At 36.3% G+C, this 20044-nt stretch overlaps 1 protein-coding gene across 1 annotated transcript; it reads right to left on the bottom strand.

The window, feature by feature from the left end:
• Window positions 1–9780: 9780 nt before the first annotated feature.
• On the bottom strand, window positions 9781–20018 carry LOC118767593 (iron-sulfur cluster assembly scaffold protein IscU-like). Its single transcript, XM_036512402.1, has 5 exons — window positions 19862–20018; window positions 15584–15697; window positions 14436–14546; window positions 13299–13377; window positions 9781–10663 (listed from the first exon to the last, which is right to left on the bottom strand). Exons 1-5 carry the CDS (start codon window positions 19943–19945, stop codon window positions 10593–10595), a joined length of 459 nt encoding a protein of 152 aa, XP_036368295.1. The 5' UTR covers window positions 19946–20018; the 3' UTR covers window positions 9781–10592.
• Between the last annotated feature and the right edge of the window lie 26 nt (window positions 20019–20044).

The raw sequence follows: 20044 nt of genomic DNA, 5'->3' as shown, positions 1-20044 counted from the left end.
ATAATATATATATATATATATATCATATATATATATATATATATATATATATATATATATATATATAAACAGATATATATAAAACAGTGCGGACTGGATAGTAATATATTTCTATAGTTGCATTTATACAGATATATATGGCAATTTATATATCTATACTCATAACTGACATATTTCTATAGTCAAGTTTATCATATATTTATATAGACATGTGGAATATATTTATATAGACAGTTGGATAATATTTTCATAAGGACAGGCCTACAGTATATTTATATAGAGAGCTGGATAATATATTTATATACACACAGTTCTACAATATATTTATATAGAGCACTGAAGAATAACATTTATATAGATAGGCATACAATATATTTATATAGACAGCTGGATGATATTTTCATATAGATAGGCCTCTAATATATTTATATAATATAAACAGTTGGATAATATATATATATATATATATATATATATATATATATATATAGATAGGCCTATTAAATATATATATATATATATATATAACACTGGGTTCTATATCTTATAGAAAGGTGGCAATATTTTGTATAGACAGATCTACAATATGTGTGTGTGTGTGTATATAGTGGAACCTTGGAAGTGGTAAATATCCAAGCGAAGTGTATCCTGCAGGCTACTCTCCAAGCCAAGGGTATCTTGATTGAATGTAGTATACTTTGTCATTAGGAGGCCCATGTTAACACACTGATTGAATTCCTACATGTGTTAACATGGACTTACTAACAACAAAGTAAGCTTCATTTAGTCCAAGATACTCTTGACCTGAAGAGTTGCCTTTGGTATACACCTCGCTTGGGTATTTACCACCACTAAGGTTCCGCTTGCTATATACAGGGTATCTAAAAAGTTTCACCCGATTCTTATTTTGAAATCTATTGTAGGTTATTCAGTTAATTTTATTGTATAGAACAATGATGAATAATGATTATGGATGAAACGATGTACAATGAAATAAAAACTGGGCAAGACTTTCTAGACACCCTGTGTGTGTGTATATATATATTTATATATCATCAACCTGCCCATGATGATATATACTGGATGATATATTTATATAGCCAAGCCTACTATATCTATATATATATATATGCCTTCATGATGACAGCAAATATTTTTTATTGTTGTTGAAATATCTGAAACTAAAAGCAACTGAGAGATATTCAGAGAGAAAGAGAGGGAAGGTTCAAGAACATTTAAAGTTTAAGAGACAACGGGAGGAAAACAAGTTTTTCTAAACAAAGTAGAAGAAAACAAAACATGAAGTGAACATATTTCAACAGGTTTGTTCCCTTATATTTTTGAAATATTAGATATATATATAATATATATATATATACATAATATATAATATATATATATATAATATATGAATTATTTTCAAAAGATAATTGATTTCATTATACAGCCCTGTCCATCTTGAGTCATTAAGGAAACCCAATTAATTTGTCCACCCTCACTCCCACCCAAGCTTATACCCCCCACCACTCATTATCAGATAACCCTGTGTGTTTTCCTATCTGTCTCCCTCCTTTTCTCCCACTCTCTCTGGCTGCCTACTCCCTCAGTCTATTGCTCCCTCTTTCTTCCCTCTAAACCCCCCTCCCCCAGTTCATCTTGAATATTTTCCTCACTTCATCTCAAACTGACTTTCCCTGTGATGCTGCCTCTAAACAGTAACCGAAAAGAATGAAAGAAAAACCAACACAAAAATAGCCAGCACATTTATAGAAAGAAAGAAAGACCATCCTCTTGAATAAAGTACCCTGATCCTACCCATATTAAATCCAGTTTCTGTGAAATGTCTAAATTTATTGGAGCTATAACAAAGAAAAAAAATAATCAGCATTACAGTTATATATATATATATATATATATCTCAAGGTTTTGATGAAAGCCTGTTGATACACCCCCCTCTTTCCCTTACTTCTCTCTGCCTCTATTTTGAAAATATTCAGTTATACAACACATGCTACACATTCATACATACATACAACTAAAAGCAAAAAAAAAACCCCAGAAAAATAATATATGTATCACATATTTGTAAAATATGTATGTCATCATCATCATTGTCATTGTTTTATGTCTACTTTTCCGTGCCGGTAGAGGTCGGATGGATTTGCTGAGGTAGTGTTATATAGTTGGATGCTCTTCTTATCACCAACCTTTCTAGCAATTAAGATGCAGTGTATCTATTCTAAAACCAGCACACATACACACGCATCTTCAAGCAGCTGTTGTGCCATGCCTGGAATCTCTGTCGTTCATCAGCTTCGGTAGATCCTCAATTCCATGGTGTGTGTTGAGAGATCATCAGTGTAATTGAGAAGTCTTCACGCTCTATTAGAGTTCCAAAGCCTCCAAAATATAACATCTGATATGGTCTGTTGTTCAGCATGGCAGCAGCAGGTGACATCCTACTCTGCATTCAGCAACAATAGTAGAGATGGGCAGAAATGCATCCATAGATTTTCTATTTGGGATTGTTCATGAGAAGCCAGGTGTGTGTACCATCAAAGCTACCTTGAAATTCTTCTTTGTCCGGTGTTTTGATTCCATTGACAAAGGTGCTTTGTGCGTATCTATATCACTGTATCAACCAGGCATTGTGATCAGTGGTGTATAACAACATCCAACGTGTTTCTTTGCATTGTTGTAGTTTTTGAATGAGGCCACTCCAGTGGCTAGGCTGGCAGGCCTATGGCATATAAGGAACCCAGATCACAGAATTCCCCCTAAACAAGATACCAGTCCATCACAGGACCACAGGTTAACACATTTACAGTTGGACATATATACACATATATAGAGTGTGTGTGTGAGCATTCTTCACAAACACATTATATATTCTTTTATTCCTTTATTCTTTTACTTGTTTCAGTCATTTAACTGGAGCACTGCCTTAAAGGGTGTTATTCAAAGAAATCGATCCTATGACTTAATCTTTGTAAGCCTAGTACTTATTCTATTGGTCTCTTTTGCCAAATTGCTAAGTTAAAGGGGACATAAACTCACCAGCCTCAGTTGTCAAGCGATGGTGGGGGGGACAAACACTCACACACAAATATATGTGTGTATATATATATATATATATATATATATATATATATATATGATGGGCTTCTTCCAGTTTCCATCTATCAGATCCACTCACAAGGCTTTGGTCGGCCTGAGGCTATAGTAAAAAGACACTTGCCCAAGATGCCATGCAGTGAAACTGAACATAGAACCATGTGGTTGGGAGGCAAGCTTCTTACCACACAGCCACGCCTATGCCTATATATATATATCTATATATAAATATACATACATACACACGTGTTTTTATGTATGTATGCTTCAGTATACATGTGTCAACTTACCTAAAAAGAAAAAAGTAAGTTATTTTCCACTAAGAAATTTGAAATTAATTAGTTTGAGGTATGATAACAAAATGTCTATGTGAATAAAATAAAACAATGGAAGAATCTCATATAATATATATCACACATAGCAGATAATGTGTGTATATATATATATAAAGAATACAGGAAATGTAACTGATACCTTATGCTTTATATAATGTACACGTATTTCAAGAAGCTGATTGCTGTTATTACATAAGCTGGTGGCTCACTTCCTCAGTATTATAAGCAAAAATACATGAAGAAAATTGCAAGCCCTTATATACACTGTATGCAAATTTCTACCATGCACACACCCTTATGGTAACAGGTCATGCTTTCCAGCACATGTTTTTATATATTATTGTGCTTTAATTAAAGAATCAATCAATATATTTAAGTCTCATATTTTTTTCAAGGAAAACAACTTGATAGTGAATGACTATAAAATTGTTGTGTGTCGGCTCTGAAAGCTTTGAAGCTCCTGGCAACCTTTTCCTTATAATAAGGAAAAAGACAAAATTCTACACATAAACACACATACATGTTTGCAGACCCTGTGCATGCACAGGCGAAACTCTGAATGGCAAGAGACTTACTCAACCATAATAATGATAATATCCTACGCAAAATGCTTTCTATGTAATCTCAAGTTTTAAAACAAACATAATTTTCGTATGGTTTTTATTAGACATTCACTAGTACAACATTAAGTACAAAACCAAATATATGGCACCCTAGGCATAACACCAACACAAACTTCCAACTTGTTGTCTCTTGAGGTCTCTGGGTAAGATTTGGAGCCAGCTTGTGCAAATGTAAATCAAAAGTCAAACATAGAATAATAATAATAATAACAACAATAATAATAATAATAGTAATAATAATAATAATTCTAGGATGGAATTTATAAATATTTAATACATAGCTACATGCGTTTCCATGGACATTAAACGATGATGATGATGATGATATACACACACACACACACACACACACACACATACATACATACATGTATACACATACATCCTCTATAATATTGGAAAAACATAAAATGGTGATGATGATGCATGCATGCATTTATACATACATACTCTCACATGTATATTGATAGACAGACACACACACACACACGTGTGTGTGTGTGTGCGCGCGTGTGTTGATAGATAGATGCATACATGTATACATGGGTATGAAGTTATGCTAAATATTTCATTGTTGAAATGAGAAGAGAAGTGATGTTGTATGTAAATAGCCAGTCCTTGTACAAAATATAAAATAAAGCTCATATTTTCTTTCTTCCTGTAACTTTTTTTACAATGTGAATATATATTTTACAAATGTGTGCATGCCATAAAGCTATATATATATATATATATATATATATATATATATATTATATATATTATATATATAAATGTAATTTATACAATGATTTCAACAAACAATATAAATAATAATAATATTAATAACAATAATATTAATGTTTCTTTTTTTTAATCCTCTCTTCATTTTTTTTTACATTGTTGTTTTGCATGCAGTTGTTTGACTTTGCTTGGCTTAATTGTAAAGAAACAGACACCAACACAAATATAATAATAATAATGAAATTATTGTATACAGTGCTCAGGTGCACCACAGCTTGTCAGAAAGTGCATATAAAGTACATGCAGTAATGTACAAATGTCTGGAAAGCGAACAATGTATGAGTCAGATACATGCTTGTGTGTGTATGGAGGGGAGAAAATCAGGTGTAGTGTTGGCGAATCTCAGGAAGCATGGAAGTTTTGAAGGATGCAGTGCTCCGACAACTAACACCTGATGCCGGCAGTTTGTTCCATGCTTCAGCAACTCTCAGCGTGAAAAAATGTTTCCTGAAGTCATGGGAGCTGAAGTCATTTCAGTCTGTATATGTGTGGATGCAGACCAATGGCAAAAGATCATTTAGTATCTTTTGAGGATTTTTCGCCGGTATTCAAAATCATGATACAAGATTATCCAAATGCCAGATTATCCAAACTTTGGCATCGAGAGTTACACAAATGCCAGAACTGGGTGCCACTGCATAGTGCCAAGGACTCCAAATTTGGCATCAAGATGTAGGACGAGATACTGTGATAGCCTGGGCTTCCGAGGCCCACAGCTCTTCAATATCCTCCCGAAGAACCTAAGAGACCTGCATGGGGTGGATGCAGATGTCTTTAAAATAAAACTGGATCTCTTCTTGTCAGGTGTCCCAGATGAACCAACTTCACAGCAGGAGGTGCAGATGAGGGCAGCTGCATCGAACTTTCTCATGCACCAAATGGCAGTTGCTAAAAAGCATTCGTGAAGTAAAATCAGGTAGCAACACCAAATGGCGGTGCCCCAGCATGGCCACAGCTTGTGAGCTGAAACTAGATAAAAATAAAAAAAACATATAGCATTATATCATTCGCCCAAATACTGTTGTTTTCTCAACTCTCATCAGAAAGACTTGCCAACTGAAAAAATTCAAACTTGTTATGTTGGAGTCTGCCCGCTTTCTGAATTGTTTTGAGTAAAACCAAAACAGCTTCAATGTAAATATATTAATGAGTAAATATTCAAATGAGAATATTTATATACTTATTATTATTGTTATTATCATCAGTTGCAGTAAATATAAATAATAATGATGATAATAATAATAATAATAATAATAATATAGGTGGTTGCAGGCATTAAAAAGTGTTAGATAGTTATAGAATTAAAATTTATATTTATGAAAAGGGCACAGACAGCATGTACCTGCTAGAAATAAGAGTTAAAACCCCAGATACACCACCAATAACTCTGAAAATAAACTAGGTGCAGGAGTGGCTGTGTGGTAAGTAGCTTGTTTACCAACCACATGGTTCCAGGTTCAGTCCCACTGCGTGGCACCTTGGGTAAGTGTCTTCTACTATAGCCTCGGGCCGACCAAAGCCTTGTGAGTGGATTTGGTAGACGGAAACTGAAAGAAGCCCATCATATATATGTATATATATATATATATGCATGTGTGTTTGTCCCCCTAGCATTGCTTGACAACCGATGCTGGTGTGTTTATGTCCCCGTTACTTAGCGGTTTGGCAAAAGAGACCAATAGAATAAGTACTGGGCTTACAAAAGAATAAGTCCTGGGGTCGAGTTGCTCGATTAAAGGCGGTGCTCCAGCATGGCCGCAGTCAGATGACTGAAACAAGTAAAAGAGTAAAGGAGTAGGTAAAGGGTACCACACAAACAGGCTACGGTGGATTTTGAACTCAGAGAACAAAGAGCCAGTACAAATATCACAAGACATCATCATCATCATCATTTAGCATCTGTTGTCCATGCTGGCATGGCTTGGATGGTTTGACCGGGGTTGGCAAGCTACACCAGACTCAGGTCTGATTTGTCATGGTTTCTATGGCTGGATGCCCTTCCTAACACCAACCACTCCGAGAGTGTAATGGGTGCTTTTATGTGTCCCCATCTGATATTCTAATATTTCTGTCAGCTCATTGCTCTTGACTGGTACATTATATTGACCCCCTGAAAGGATAAAATGCAAAGTCAACCATGGTGGGATTTGAACTCAAAACACTAGTGTCCAGAATAAAATACGTCAGAGTTACAAGTCTACAGCAAATCAGCGTGTCATTTCCAGTGGACTAACTGTTTTTCGGAGATGTACTTGCATAGTGAGTGACTTGATCTGAGATCGTGTGCTGGAACGAAAACAATTGCAACGTGGAAGGTGTTTATAAGCCATTTAAGAAACACACAAAAGCCCTTAGATTCACTTCAACATTTTAATTTAATTTGTCAAAATATTTTCATCGCTTTGAGACCGCGACCTGTTCACTGACCGTTTTTTGTGTGTTTCTTAAATGGCTTATAAACATCTTCCATGCTGCAATTGTTTATATATATATATATATATTACGGAGATGTACTTGCATAGCAAGTGACCTGATCTGAGATCATGTGCTGGAACGAAAACAATTGCAACGTAGAAGGTGTTTATAAGCCATTTAAGAAACACAAAAACCGTTAGGTTCACTTCAACATTTAAATTTAATTTGTCAAAATATTTTCATCGCTTTGAGACCGCGACCTGTTTTTGTGTTTCTTAAATAGCTTATAAACATCTTCCACGCTGCAATTGTTTATATATATATATATTTTACGGAGATGTACTTGCATAGCAAGTGACCTGATCTGAGATCGTGTGCTGGAACGAAAACAATTGCAACGTAGAAGGTGTTTATAAGCCATTTAAGAAACACATAAAAACCGTTAGGTTTACTTCGACATTTAAATTTAATTTGTCAAAATATTTTCATCGCTTTGAGACCGCGACCTGTTCACTGACTGATTTTTGTGTGTTTCTTAAATGGCTTATAAATATCTTCCATGCTGCAATTGTTTATATATATATGTATTATGGAGATATATTTGCATAGCAAGTGACCTGATCTGAGATCGTGTGCTGGAACGAAAACAATTGCAGCGTAGAAGGTGTTTATAAGCCATTTAAGAAACACACAAAACCGTTAGGTTCACTTCAACATTTAAATTTAATTTGTCAAAATATTTTCGTCGCTTTCAGACCGCGACCTGTTCACTGACAAAACTTCGTGCTGCATCACTGTTTATCATCAGCTCAAAACAATTGAACCTGTGAAAACTTCTACTTTATAAGTTGAAGGTTTGGAACAAACAAACAAAACATTAAAAAATAACGAAACAAGGCTTTATTCGATATAAAATATACAGATGCTCAGGTTTTATTTTACATCAGACATACAGACGTTTGGATGTCCAATCATATATCTAAATAAGCATATGCTCAAATGTCCTATTTCATATCTAAATATATTGAGACTTAAAGATCCTATTTAATATTCTAAAAATACACATACCTGGATGTCCTATTTCACATTTAAAAGAAAGACATAGATGTCCTATTGTATAATTAAAATACAGATATTCGAATATCTTAGTATATATTTAAATATACACATGCTTGGATGTTGTATTATATATGTAAATACACGTTTAAATGCCCTATTGTATATTTAAACACAATAGTTATGTATATAACCCCTATCATATATTTGTTTCAATTTTCTAATGTATATACATACAATTGTTTCATAGTCCATTTGTATAAATACATGTCTTTGAATGTCCTATTATGCGGATGCATAATTCTTTCAGTTTTCTACTATGAACTTATATATATATATTGCTTAGGCATTGTGAGACTAATAACCCAGTGTAGAACTGAATATACTTATGCTCCTGAGCAAAGTGTTAGATAAGTACGGAGTGGTAATAAGAAAATGAGATGACAAAGGACAAAACGATTAAGTTATGAACTTCATTAGCTAACAGCCGTTTCTGCAATAAGACTCATAGCTTCATCAGAGCTTCAAACATGAAGTGCAATTTATTTACAAAAAAAAATTGTGGTGTTTTTGAGTGCATGCATACATGTGTGTGTGTGTGTATATATATATATATATATATATATAAGAAGTATGTTTATAATTATGAACTAAGTTATAACTAAGAGGGTTTCAAAAACACATGTTTAGAAATAGCAGTCAAAACTGCTATAAAGCCACTATTATCACTCGTATTATTTCTCCTCACGATAAAAACCGTCTGTGGGTAACATGACATATAGAATCCACAACTTAAAAATAAATGGATTTAAGTTGTGGATTCTATACGTCATGGTGCCTGCAGCTTTTATCTGGAAGAGAAATAATATGAGTGATAATAGCGTTTTTATAGCAGTTTTGACTGCTATTTCTAAACATGTGTTTTTGAAACTCAGTTATAATTGTAACTTGTTCATAATTATAAACACTCTTCTTCTGTATTTTATGATAAAAAGTTTGGCCATTGATATATTAAATAATTATTGAAAGTTTGATATATCCTCCATCATGTATTTTTGCATTACTTGTATATATATATATATATATATGTATATATATAATAATAATAATAATAATATTAGGGAGTATGGCTCCAAACTTACAGGGAAAAAATTAGATTTACTATTAAATCAAATTTCACAGTATAAATATATAAAATATGAATTAGAGATAAAACCAGTGGTTTTATAAAATAGTGGTTTTATCTCTTAATTCATATTTTATATATATATATATACATACACACACACACACCTATATATATATATATATGGTCAGGACGCCATACATGCATTTTTTCTCTCCTTGTTTTTTTCTGTGTATCTTTCTGTCGAAGAACGTAGGCTCGAAACGTAAAAGACATTTTCTATTTCTATTCCTGAGCGATATACTAATACATTTGTTTGTTTGTACTCCACCTGCCTTCGTCTTTTGTTTATTTTCGTAAACTTTCCCATTATATATATATATACACACACACACACACCTATATTACTACTATTAGATCTAATTAACTTTTGGATAAACACTTTTTTATAAACATTTGTATTGATTTTCTCATTGGCAATGCCTTATATATATAGGCACAAATGTAATTGTTTTCTCAAATAAATTGCACTTCATATTTGAGGCTCCAATGGAGCTGTAAGGTTTTATTCTGGTACTCAACTATGAGTACACTGCATCTTATAGCCGAAACAGCTGTAAGCAAATGAAGTCCATAACACAATTGTTTTGTCCTATGTCATCTCATTTTCGTTTATATATATATATATATAAAACTGCTTCAATAATTGTTTTAGTGTCCTATTATATACTCAAATACACAGGAACTGGAAAGTCTTACTGTATATTTGAATGCACAGCTACTTGAATGTATAATTGGATAAATACATACTTGATTGCATGTCCTATTTTATTTAAAAAAAAAGATGCTTCAATTTTCTTCAGTCCATTTAAAACCACCACCACCATCATCAGACACACAGCTGTGTGAATATTTAATATTTAAAAGCTCATTAAAATATATAATTTTATTAATGATATGTTGGCTCCATCCACAAGTCAAACATTCATTGTAAAAAGTCAAAGGATCAGAAGTGATCTGCTAGGCATAGGCAAGGATTAGAATTATAAACCAACAAGTCCTGCTAAAATAATTCTTAGTGAGACCAAAGGCAGGAAAATCTAGTTTAGAGCAGTTTTTGTTCCTTTATACCACAATATTTCAGGAATTTGCTTGTTGCTTCTTTCGCTTGTAATCATTTAACGCTGCTTTGATTGCATCTTCAGCCAACACTAAAAGGAGAACAGAAAATACAGATAACTGTTACAATTACAGTCACAACATAAAAACAGCATTATTATTATATTATCATTACCACCATCATTATCAACCCCACCCAATAGGAGTAAAAATGTGATCGCAGAGGAAGCATGTTGGAAGTTGTTAGACTAGCGACCGAGACTTTTGGAAATATGCTGTGCTTGAGAAGACCAGCAAGGCAAATGAGACCATAACCTGTGGCCTATGCAAGGAGCATAACCAGCCCGCTTATGCGTACCTTTTCCTTCTTTGGTCACTAAACTCTGCTTGCGAAGACCTGTTGAGGCAAGTGAAATCAAAATCAATTCGATGACTGGCATCTGTGCTAGCCGGGTGCAAAGAGCACCATACGAGTGTGATCGTTGACAGAGGGGCTATTCAAGTGTGATCGTTACCAGCGTCGCCTTACTGGCACTTATGCCTGTGCTAGCAGGGTGCCAAGAGCACTATCCGAGCATGATCGTTGCCAGAGCAGCCAACTGGCTTCCGTACCCGTGGCACGTAAAAGGGCACCATTTGAGCGTGATCGTAACCAATGTCACTTCACTGCTGGTGGCATGTGTGAAAAGATTCGAGCGAGGTCATTGCCAGTACCGCCTGACTGGCCCCTATGCCGGTGGCATGTAAAAAGCACCTACTACACTCTCGGAGTGGTTGGTGTTAGGAAGGGCATCCAGCTGTAGAAACTCTGCCAGATCAAGATTGGAGCCTGGTGCAGCCATCTGGTTCGCCAGCCCTCAGTCAAAATCGTCCAACCCATGCTAGCATGGAAATCGGACGTTAAACGATGATGATGATGATCACAAATAAGGGATTGAACAAAAAGGATATTGTGGTTATGGCTCAGACGTGGCTGTATGGTTGAGAAATTTGTTTCCCAACCATCTGGTTTTGTGCTCAATCTCACTGCACAGCACCTTGGGCTAGAGTCCTCTACTAAATCCCCTGGCCAACAAAAGTCTTGTCAGTGGATTTGAGAAAGAGAAACTAAAAGATGTTCATCACACACACGTGTGTGTGTGTGTCTTCTTGACATGATAACTGCCACTCACTTCCAAAATTCTTCAAAGGCCTTGTCTAACCACGGGAAAATATTACATTACAAACAGGTCAGGGTTAGTGACAGGGAGGGCATCTGGTCATAGAATGAATGCCCATGCAAGCCTGGAAAATTTAATGTGATGAGGATCAGCGAATGTAAACTTAGATATAATATTTTAAAAACATTCGAAATTGATCAATGGAAATTGCAGATGTGTTACCAGTAAGAGAACCTTCTGTTTCGCGACCGTTGCCAGCACCGCCCCATTTCGTGTCTGTTGCCAGCCTCGCCTGGCCCTCGTGCCAGTGGCACATAAAAAGCACCATCCGTTCGTGGCTGTTTGCCAGCTCTGTCTGGCACCTGTGCGGGCGGCACGTAAAAAGCACCCACTACACTCACGGAGTGGTTGGCGTTAGGAAGGGCATCCAGCCGTAGAAACACTGCCAGATTTGACTGGGCCTGATGAAGCCTTCTGGCTTCACAGACCCCAGTAGAACCGTCCAATCCATGCTAGCAGGGAAAACGGATGCTAACCGATGATGATGATGATGATGGTCACATGGAATGTCTTCTTATAATGTTGCTCAAACAAAAACAACACCAGCAGACAGCTGCTAGATGCTTATATTAAAAAACAGAGAAACATCTAGGTAATGTTTATGGATGAGAGCAACTGCATCAAGAAGTGCCAATCTCTAATTGTGGAAGGAGGGAACACAAGGGGTAGACCCAGGAAAGTGTGGGGACGAAGTAGTGAGAAAGGATCTTCAGACGTTGGGCCTCACACAGGGGATGACAAGAGATTGAGGCTTCTAGCAGTTTGCTGTGCATGAGAATACATGTGAAGCTAAGTAAAACCATGGTTGTCCTTGCATACACGCCTGTCCCCTGCATCCCTCTTCAGCAGAGTGATCCTAATTTTGTGGGCTGGTAGGTGTTGGTGCCACATGAAAAGGACCCATGCAGGTGCCATGTAAAAGCACACGTGCTGGTGCCGTGTAAAACTACTCAGTACACTCTGTAAAGTGTTAGGAAGGGCATCCAACCTGAGAAACCATGCCAAACACAGACATGGAAACCGGGGTGGCTCTTCAGCTACCCAGCTCATGTCAAACCATCCAGCCCTCCCTAGCATGGAAAAGCAGACATTAACCCTTTAGCATTCAGATTACTCCTTCAAATGTAATGCATATTTATTCACATTGTTTTGAATCAACCATGCACTGTCTCATAGCTTCAAGATTTCAATAATGTGATTGCTTATTTTTCAAAATCACATTGTGGGATACGTATGAAAGGTTGGATCTGGTCAATTTGGGCATAAAACAAGTAGAATATTTGGGCCGGATATGGCCAGTTTGAATGCTAAAGGGTTAAATAATCTGGGTTAAATCTATTTTTTTTGCAATCAAATCTGGTTCTGTTTCTGATGGAACATAATAATTCATTCAGATGTTGGTAGGAGGCCAGCAACTGTGGGGGAAAGAGTAAGGTCATTCAATGGTCCCAATGCTCAACTGGTACTTATTCTATCAACCCCTAATACTTTTTAAAAATTCACTTACTGGAACAATGTAGCTTTACTGGTGGAAGACATAGTTCTTTAGCTATCTCACTGTTCTTTATGGATGCAGCTTCAGTGACCTAAAAGTTTTATAACAGAAACATGAAAAAGAAAGTTAATAATAATAATAATAACAATAACAACAACAATAATAATAATAACAATCATCATCATCATCATTTAGCGTCCGCTTTCCATGCTAGCATGGGTTGGACAGTTCAACTGGGGTCTGGGAAGCCAGAAGGCTGCACCAGGCCCAGTCTGATCTGGCAGTGTTTCTACAGCTGGATGCCCTTCCTAACACCAACCACTCCATGAGTGTAGTGGGTGCTTTTTATGTGCCACTGGCACAGGTGCCAGACGGGGCTGGCAAACGGTCACGGTCGAATGGTGCTTTTTACATGCCACCAGCACAGGGGCCAGGCGAGGCTGGCAACGGCCACGATCGGATGGTGCTTTTTACGTGCCACCAGCACAATAATAATAATAACAATAATAATAATAGTAATAATATTAACAATAATACTAATAATCATTTAGTGTCTGCTTCCCATGCTGGTATGGGTTAGAGGGTGTGACCGGAACTGGTAAGCCGGTGAGCCACACCAAATGCAATAGATCAATACTAGGGTCATAATTATGGGTGACAATTTCATATGACACCGCTAGAAAAAACTGCCGTTCAAACCGAAAAGATCCAAACTATTTTGTTGCCTCTTTTAACATGCAGGGATACTAATTTAACCTTTTAGGATTCAGATTACTCTGTCAAATGTATTGTTTATTCATATTATTTTAGATTAATCGTGCATTATCTCGTAGATTCGAAATTTTTATGATGTGATTGTTTATTCTTAGAATGACATCGCAGGGTAGGTGTGAGAGGCCGGATCTGGTCAGCTTCAACATAAAACTGGCAGAATAATTGCGCCGATTACCTCCCTTGATATTTTTTGGTTATGTCCCCTTCTATACTCGAGTCGACTGCCTTTTCCTTGTCTTGAAAAGTCAATGAAAAGAAGAACAAGACAAACCAGTGAAACCTTTGAAAGCGGTAACCCAGCTAATAAAAAAAATTAAGAGGAAAAAGAAATATTTCAACGTTATTAGCAGAAAAAAAAAACGTGTGGGTACTCACCGATTTACCTTTCACCCATTCAGTTGCAAGGGAACTGGAGGCAATGGCTGAGCCGCAACCGAAAGTTTTAAATTTAGCATCAACTATTTTCCCATTATCATCAACTTTAATCTGGAGAGAAAATGTTAAAACAAGAGGAATAATTAAAAAAAAACAAACATGTTTTTTTTTCAGACTAATTCGTCATCATTATTATACTTTAACACGTTTTCCATGCTGGCTCTGACAAGCTTGGACGACCGCATGGTGCTCCGTAATCTGCTTTGGCATGGTTTCTATGGCTGGATATCCTTCCTAGCAACAACCACTTTATAAAAGTGTATTGAGCGATTTTTTTTCTTGGCATCAGAAGTAGTGGAAGTTGCCATGAAACTTGCAAGACAAAGAAATAGAAACCTTAACGCCAGGTGTTGAGAGACTAAAAGTATGACAGAGCGACAGGAACACTCTTTACTTGTTTCAGTCATATGACTGTGGCCATGCTGGGGCACTGCCTTTAGTTGAGCAAATCGACCCCAGGACATATTCTTTGTAAGCCTAGTACTTATACTATCGGTCTCTTTTGCCGAACTGCTAAGTTACGTGGACGTAAACACACCAGCATCGGTTGTCAAGCCATGCTGGGGGAACAAACACAGACACACAAACATATACACATACATATATATATATATATGTATATACATATATACGACAGGCTTCTTTCAGTTTCCGTCTACCAAATCCACTCACAAGGCTTTGGTTGACCCAAGGCTATAGTAGAAGACACTTGCCCAAGGTGCCACGCAGTGGGACCAAACCCGGAACCATGTGGTTGGTAAGCAAGCTACTTACCACACAGCCACTCCTGCGCCTCTCTTGCTGTAGAGGAAACACATAGCTACTTCGTATTACATATAATTATGGCAGTTAACATTCTTATTATTAGCACATCCCCCGGAGTGGTTGGCGTCAGGAAGAGCATCCAGCTGTGGAAACTCTGCCAGATCAAGATTAGAGCCTGGTGCAGCCATCTGGTTTGCCAGCCCTCAGTAAAAATCGTCCAACCCATGCTAGCATGGCAGCAGTACAATGACTGAAATAAATAAGAAGGATAAAAGGAAAAAGAAAAGATAAAAACGAAGGGAAACAACTCTGTCTAGACTTACCTGTAATTTCATGACATCCCCACAAGCAGGGGCCCCAACAAGTCCTGTACCTGTATTGTTATCATTCTTATCAAGTGAACCAACGTTACGGGGATTTTCGAAATGATCAATCACCTAATAATTAAAATGAATAATTAATGAATAAAAATAAAACAGAGGTTAATAACAAATAATTTACAGCAGAACTGCGAGTAGGTTGTAGAGTGTGACAAATGCTTTGACACCGAATAATAAATGTTTAAGCCAACAATTCTTTTTGTGAGTTTTTGAATGGCTACACAATCTGACATCAAATCACTTGTCTGAAAATTGATTTATTTATCAACAAAATGAATCATTGTGGTTATGTAACTGTTACTATCAGATGAGGTGGTAATAACGCCAACAGCTATCTCTATATATATAAACGGCAAAATGTCTGTGTGTTTATGTGCGTGTCCTTTATACAAATCCACAATTTATCAGTTAGAGGGCACGCACTTTCTATGGTCATTCAAAACCGTCCAAGGATGGTCGCACACATCTTTCCCCAGTCACCCCACAAAGCCATTAAAAAAAAAAAAAAAAAAAATCGATAATCCGACCCCTTATGTTTCAGGTAACAAAAGTCGATATTAAACCATAGCAAGAGAAATAACTCTTTAAAACTCTGCATTTCCCTCCCTTTGTTATGTATCACACCAAACGTGCAAGCTTTTTTGATTTGAGAAATATAGGGAATAATTAACGAGTTCGACCAGGTGAATGACAAGAGAGAGGGATTTTCATGAAAGACCAAATATGCTTGACTAGCACTAGACCCGACAACGCCGGGTCATAGTGCTAGTAGTTATTATAATACTAAGGTGTTAATCATTAGTACAATCGATGAGTGCTGTCGTAAGCTTGTGTACTAGAAACTTCTGAGAGTGGAGAGAACGTTATGAGTTCATAGGTGTGCACAGAATGTTTAGAAAGGCCATAACACTTTTTAGAAATAAAGTATTTAACCGTGTCGGTGGCATGTAAAAAGCACCATCTGAATCGTGGCCGAAGCCAGTACTGCCTCGACTGGCTTCCGTGCCGGTGGCACGTAAAATGCACCAATCCGACTGTGGCCGATGCCAGCCTCACTTGGCACCAGTGCAGGTGGCACGTAAAAAGCACCCACTACACTCACGGAGTGGTTGGCATTAGGAAGGGCATCCAGCTGTAGAAACATTGCCAGATAAGACCGGAGCCTGGTGCAGCCTTCTGGCTTCCCAGATCCCCGGTCGAACCGTCCAACCCATGCTAGCATGGATAACAGACGTTAAACGATGATGATGATGATGATGATTAACCCTTTTCTCACCATTTATCTTTTGAAATGAAATGACTTTGTTTCAATCAATTTTGGAAACAATAAAGAATTTTGTTAAATAACTTTGTCATGATTATTAAGCTGGTTTTTAGAACAGAAATTGATATGAAAGTTTAATGAAAGGATGATTTAATTTAGATCACACTAAAACAAAAAGTTTGTGTCATAGAGCTGGGGTTGTCTCAGGTGAGTTACAGAACATATAGATTGATAATCATACAATGTCTCATCCTGTTGTTACCTTATTTCTGCTGATACACATTGACCTTGTCTCAATTTTTACAAAGTTAAGACTTTGGTAAAATAACTTTGCAATTTATGTCCCAGACAAACACACACAAACATATACACATACATACATATATACATATATATGACGGGCTTCTTTCAGTTTCCGTCTACCAAATCCACTCACAAGGCTTTGGTCGGCCCGGGGCTATAGTAGAAGACACTTGCCCAAGGTGTCACGCAGTGGAACTGAACCCAGAACCATGTGGTTCGTAAGCAAGCTACTTACCACACAATATATATACATACATACATAATATAAAATATATATATGTATAAATGGCGGTGCCCCAGCATGGCCACAGCTCATGAGCTGAAACTAGAATCAATCAATCAATCAATCATATATGTATGTATGCCTGTATATATGTGAGATAATAGTTTCACTTTAATAGTTTCAGTATTAAAGTGAAAGTATCTGACATTACAATATAGATGTTATTGTTTCACTTTTGACACATAATACTGAAATAGTGAAGATATGATATTGCTGTGGGCTCGCAATAGGCGAGAAGTTAAAAAAAATTTTGGCCTATGACACTACATGGACCTTAAGTAAGGCATGTGTAAAATTTGAATGAAATTGGTTGTGCAGTTCTCAAGTTTTAGGGATTCACACAGACACACTTTCTCATCTTTATATATATAGATAGATACATATATATAAACATATATAAAGAAATATATATATATTTATATATATACTTGGCAAGACTTCCTTTTGTAAAAACACCCCTTTTTTTTCATTTAACTTTTTTATTTCTACACAAATCACACTTTTCGACTACAGAGAATACGAATTTGCATTTTGAAATTAATCCCCACCTAAATTCTTCATTTTTAACTGTTTTCAAAATTTATTTTTCAAAATATGCGGAAAAATACGGAGATTATGAGTCTGAAATAAATCTCCAAAAATTTTAGTAAAATCTTTTCTACTTAGGGTTAGGGTTAGTGTTAAGGTGATAGCGTTAGGGTTTTAGGCCTAGGGTTATGGTTTTAGAGAAAAATGAAGCAATTGGGAGGGGGAAATTTCAAAATTCCGATTTTTGGCAATTTCCCGGGATCTCCGTATCCGAAAAAGAGAAAATGAGGGGGGGGGATCTTTCCATATACATATAGATAGATAGATAGATATCCTAGCAGCAATACCCGTCCTGGATCGGGTAATTACTTGTACTCTTTCTCGGGAGCGACATTGAAAGTTATATATATATATATGATTTCATTTGAATGAAACAGTTCTAGTCCTGTAGAAGCTCCTTCTATAAAATAAATTAATTTACTCTGCTATGTATTGAGTACCTTATTTACTGTGGTTAACCCCGACTCAACCCGGGACCTACATATATATATATATATTATATATATATATATATATATATATATATATAAAGATTCCTGTAAGTGTGAAAAGAAAACACGCAATAACTGCAGTAGAAAAGACACGAATTTCATACACGAACTTAAGTTTGTTTATTAAATGATAATAACATGTGAGTGATATGTGCTAATTTATACTTCTACGCAGTAACGGCAATTATATAATACCGGACGCTTTGGTCGACACGGTGCTGTAGTGAAGGAGAAATGTCCAACGTACAGCACAGTGGGACCGAACCGAAGGCGACATGGTTGGAAAGCAAGCTTCTCAACCACACAGCCACGCCTATAAAGGAGAGATACATTTTAGATAATATATACAATATGCTTAACAAAAAGATGGGATGTTTACGGCGAGAAGACCTCTGATTCTAGTTTTAACTCGAGCAACAGAAGTACCTAACAATGCTACACCATACAGGGTGTTCCAGAATGAACTGTTTGAATAATGAGACAAATTAAATGTTGGTCGATGATACGCAATATGAAGATCGCATTAGTTAAATGAACGAACAACAAAAATATCCGAAGGATCCGAACTACGTTGTATTTCAGCTCTCGTCTATAATGACGAGGTAAAATATTTAGGGGTGTTATATAATACTTAATTGGCGATCTTTCGTTAATTTAGCCTTAAAATGTTAAGGAATGATGTAATTACTTATGTAATACTTTCATTTAAAAAATATTAAGCAAGATGACATCTCGGCGTGGAAGCTGTTTTCGGAGACGTAATTAATATAAAGTCGAGTGGCCGGAGGGGCAGATAAGATCTCACTTGTTATGAAACACCAACTCATCTGGCTTTACGAAGTACTAGTCTTGGTTTTTATATGCGATGCAGACCATTACTGGTTTACGTTACGTTCTGAGTTCAAATTCCGCCGGGGTCAACTTTGCCTTTCATCCTTTCGGGGTCGATAAATTAAGTACCATTTACGCACTGGGGTCGATGTAATCGACTTAATACCTATGTCTGTCCCCTCTGTGTTTAGCCCCTTGTGGGTAGTAAAGAAATACATTACTGGTTTAGTTTTTCTTTACGTGTAATTATGCAGTGTTGTGGAGACGAAGAGTAAATGGAATAACAAATATTTAAAGATAAACATTACAAGGTCTAAATAAAATTAAAACAGGAAGTATTCGTCCAAAGCGAAACAAAAACTTAGAAACGTTCCCCGTGTTTTTCAGTTCTTCAAAACATTGAGATATGTTAAGGTAATAAGGCGATCGGTTATAATAATAATAGATAGATATTAGCTTACATTTTTGTGATATAAAGCCACAACAACATTCTTTGATTCGGTCAGAGTCCTGAGAGAATAAGCAACGTTACGAAGAAGGGCCATCGTTGACTGTGGTGGAAAGAATCTTGGAATCAAATGCAATTCGACCTTGGAGCCTAGCTTCTTACTCCAAGCCGTCGATTACTAATTATACTCAAAGCG

The sequence above is a fragment of the Octopus sinensis genome, linkage group LG23 (assembly GCF_006345805.1).
Source record: "Octopus sinensis linkage group LG23, ASM634580v1, whole genome shotgun sequence".
Lineage (NCBI taxonomy): Eukaryota > Metazoa > Mollusca > Cephalopoda > Octopoda > Octopodidae > Octopus > Octopus sinensis.
This window is presented reverse-complemented; position numbering and strand designations above follow the sequence as displayed.

Bases quoted from the DNA above. Each gene is read 5' to 3' on its own strand.
- LOC118767593 (XM_036512402.1), bottom strand. From the start codon at position 19,945: ATGGCCCTTCTTCGTAACGTTGCTTATTCTCTCAGGACTCTGACCGAA. The intron at 13,378-14,435 runs GTGAGTACCCAC...TAAAACTTTTAG, and splicing joins AATGGGTGAAAGGTAAATCG to GTCACTGAAGCTGCATCCAT. The intron at 10,664-13,298 runs GTAAGTGAATTT...TTCTCCTTTTAG, and splicing joins AGTAAAGCTACATTGTTCCA to TGTTGGCTGAAGATGCAATC.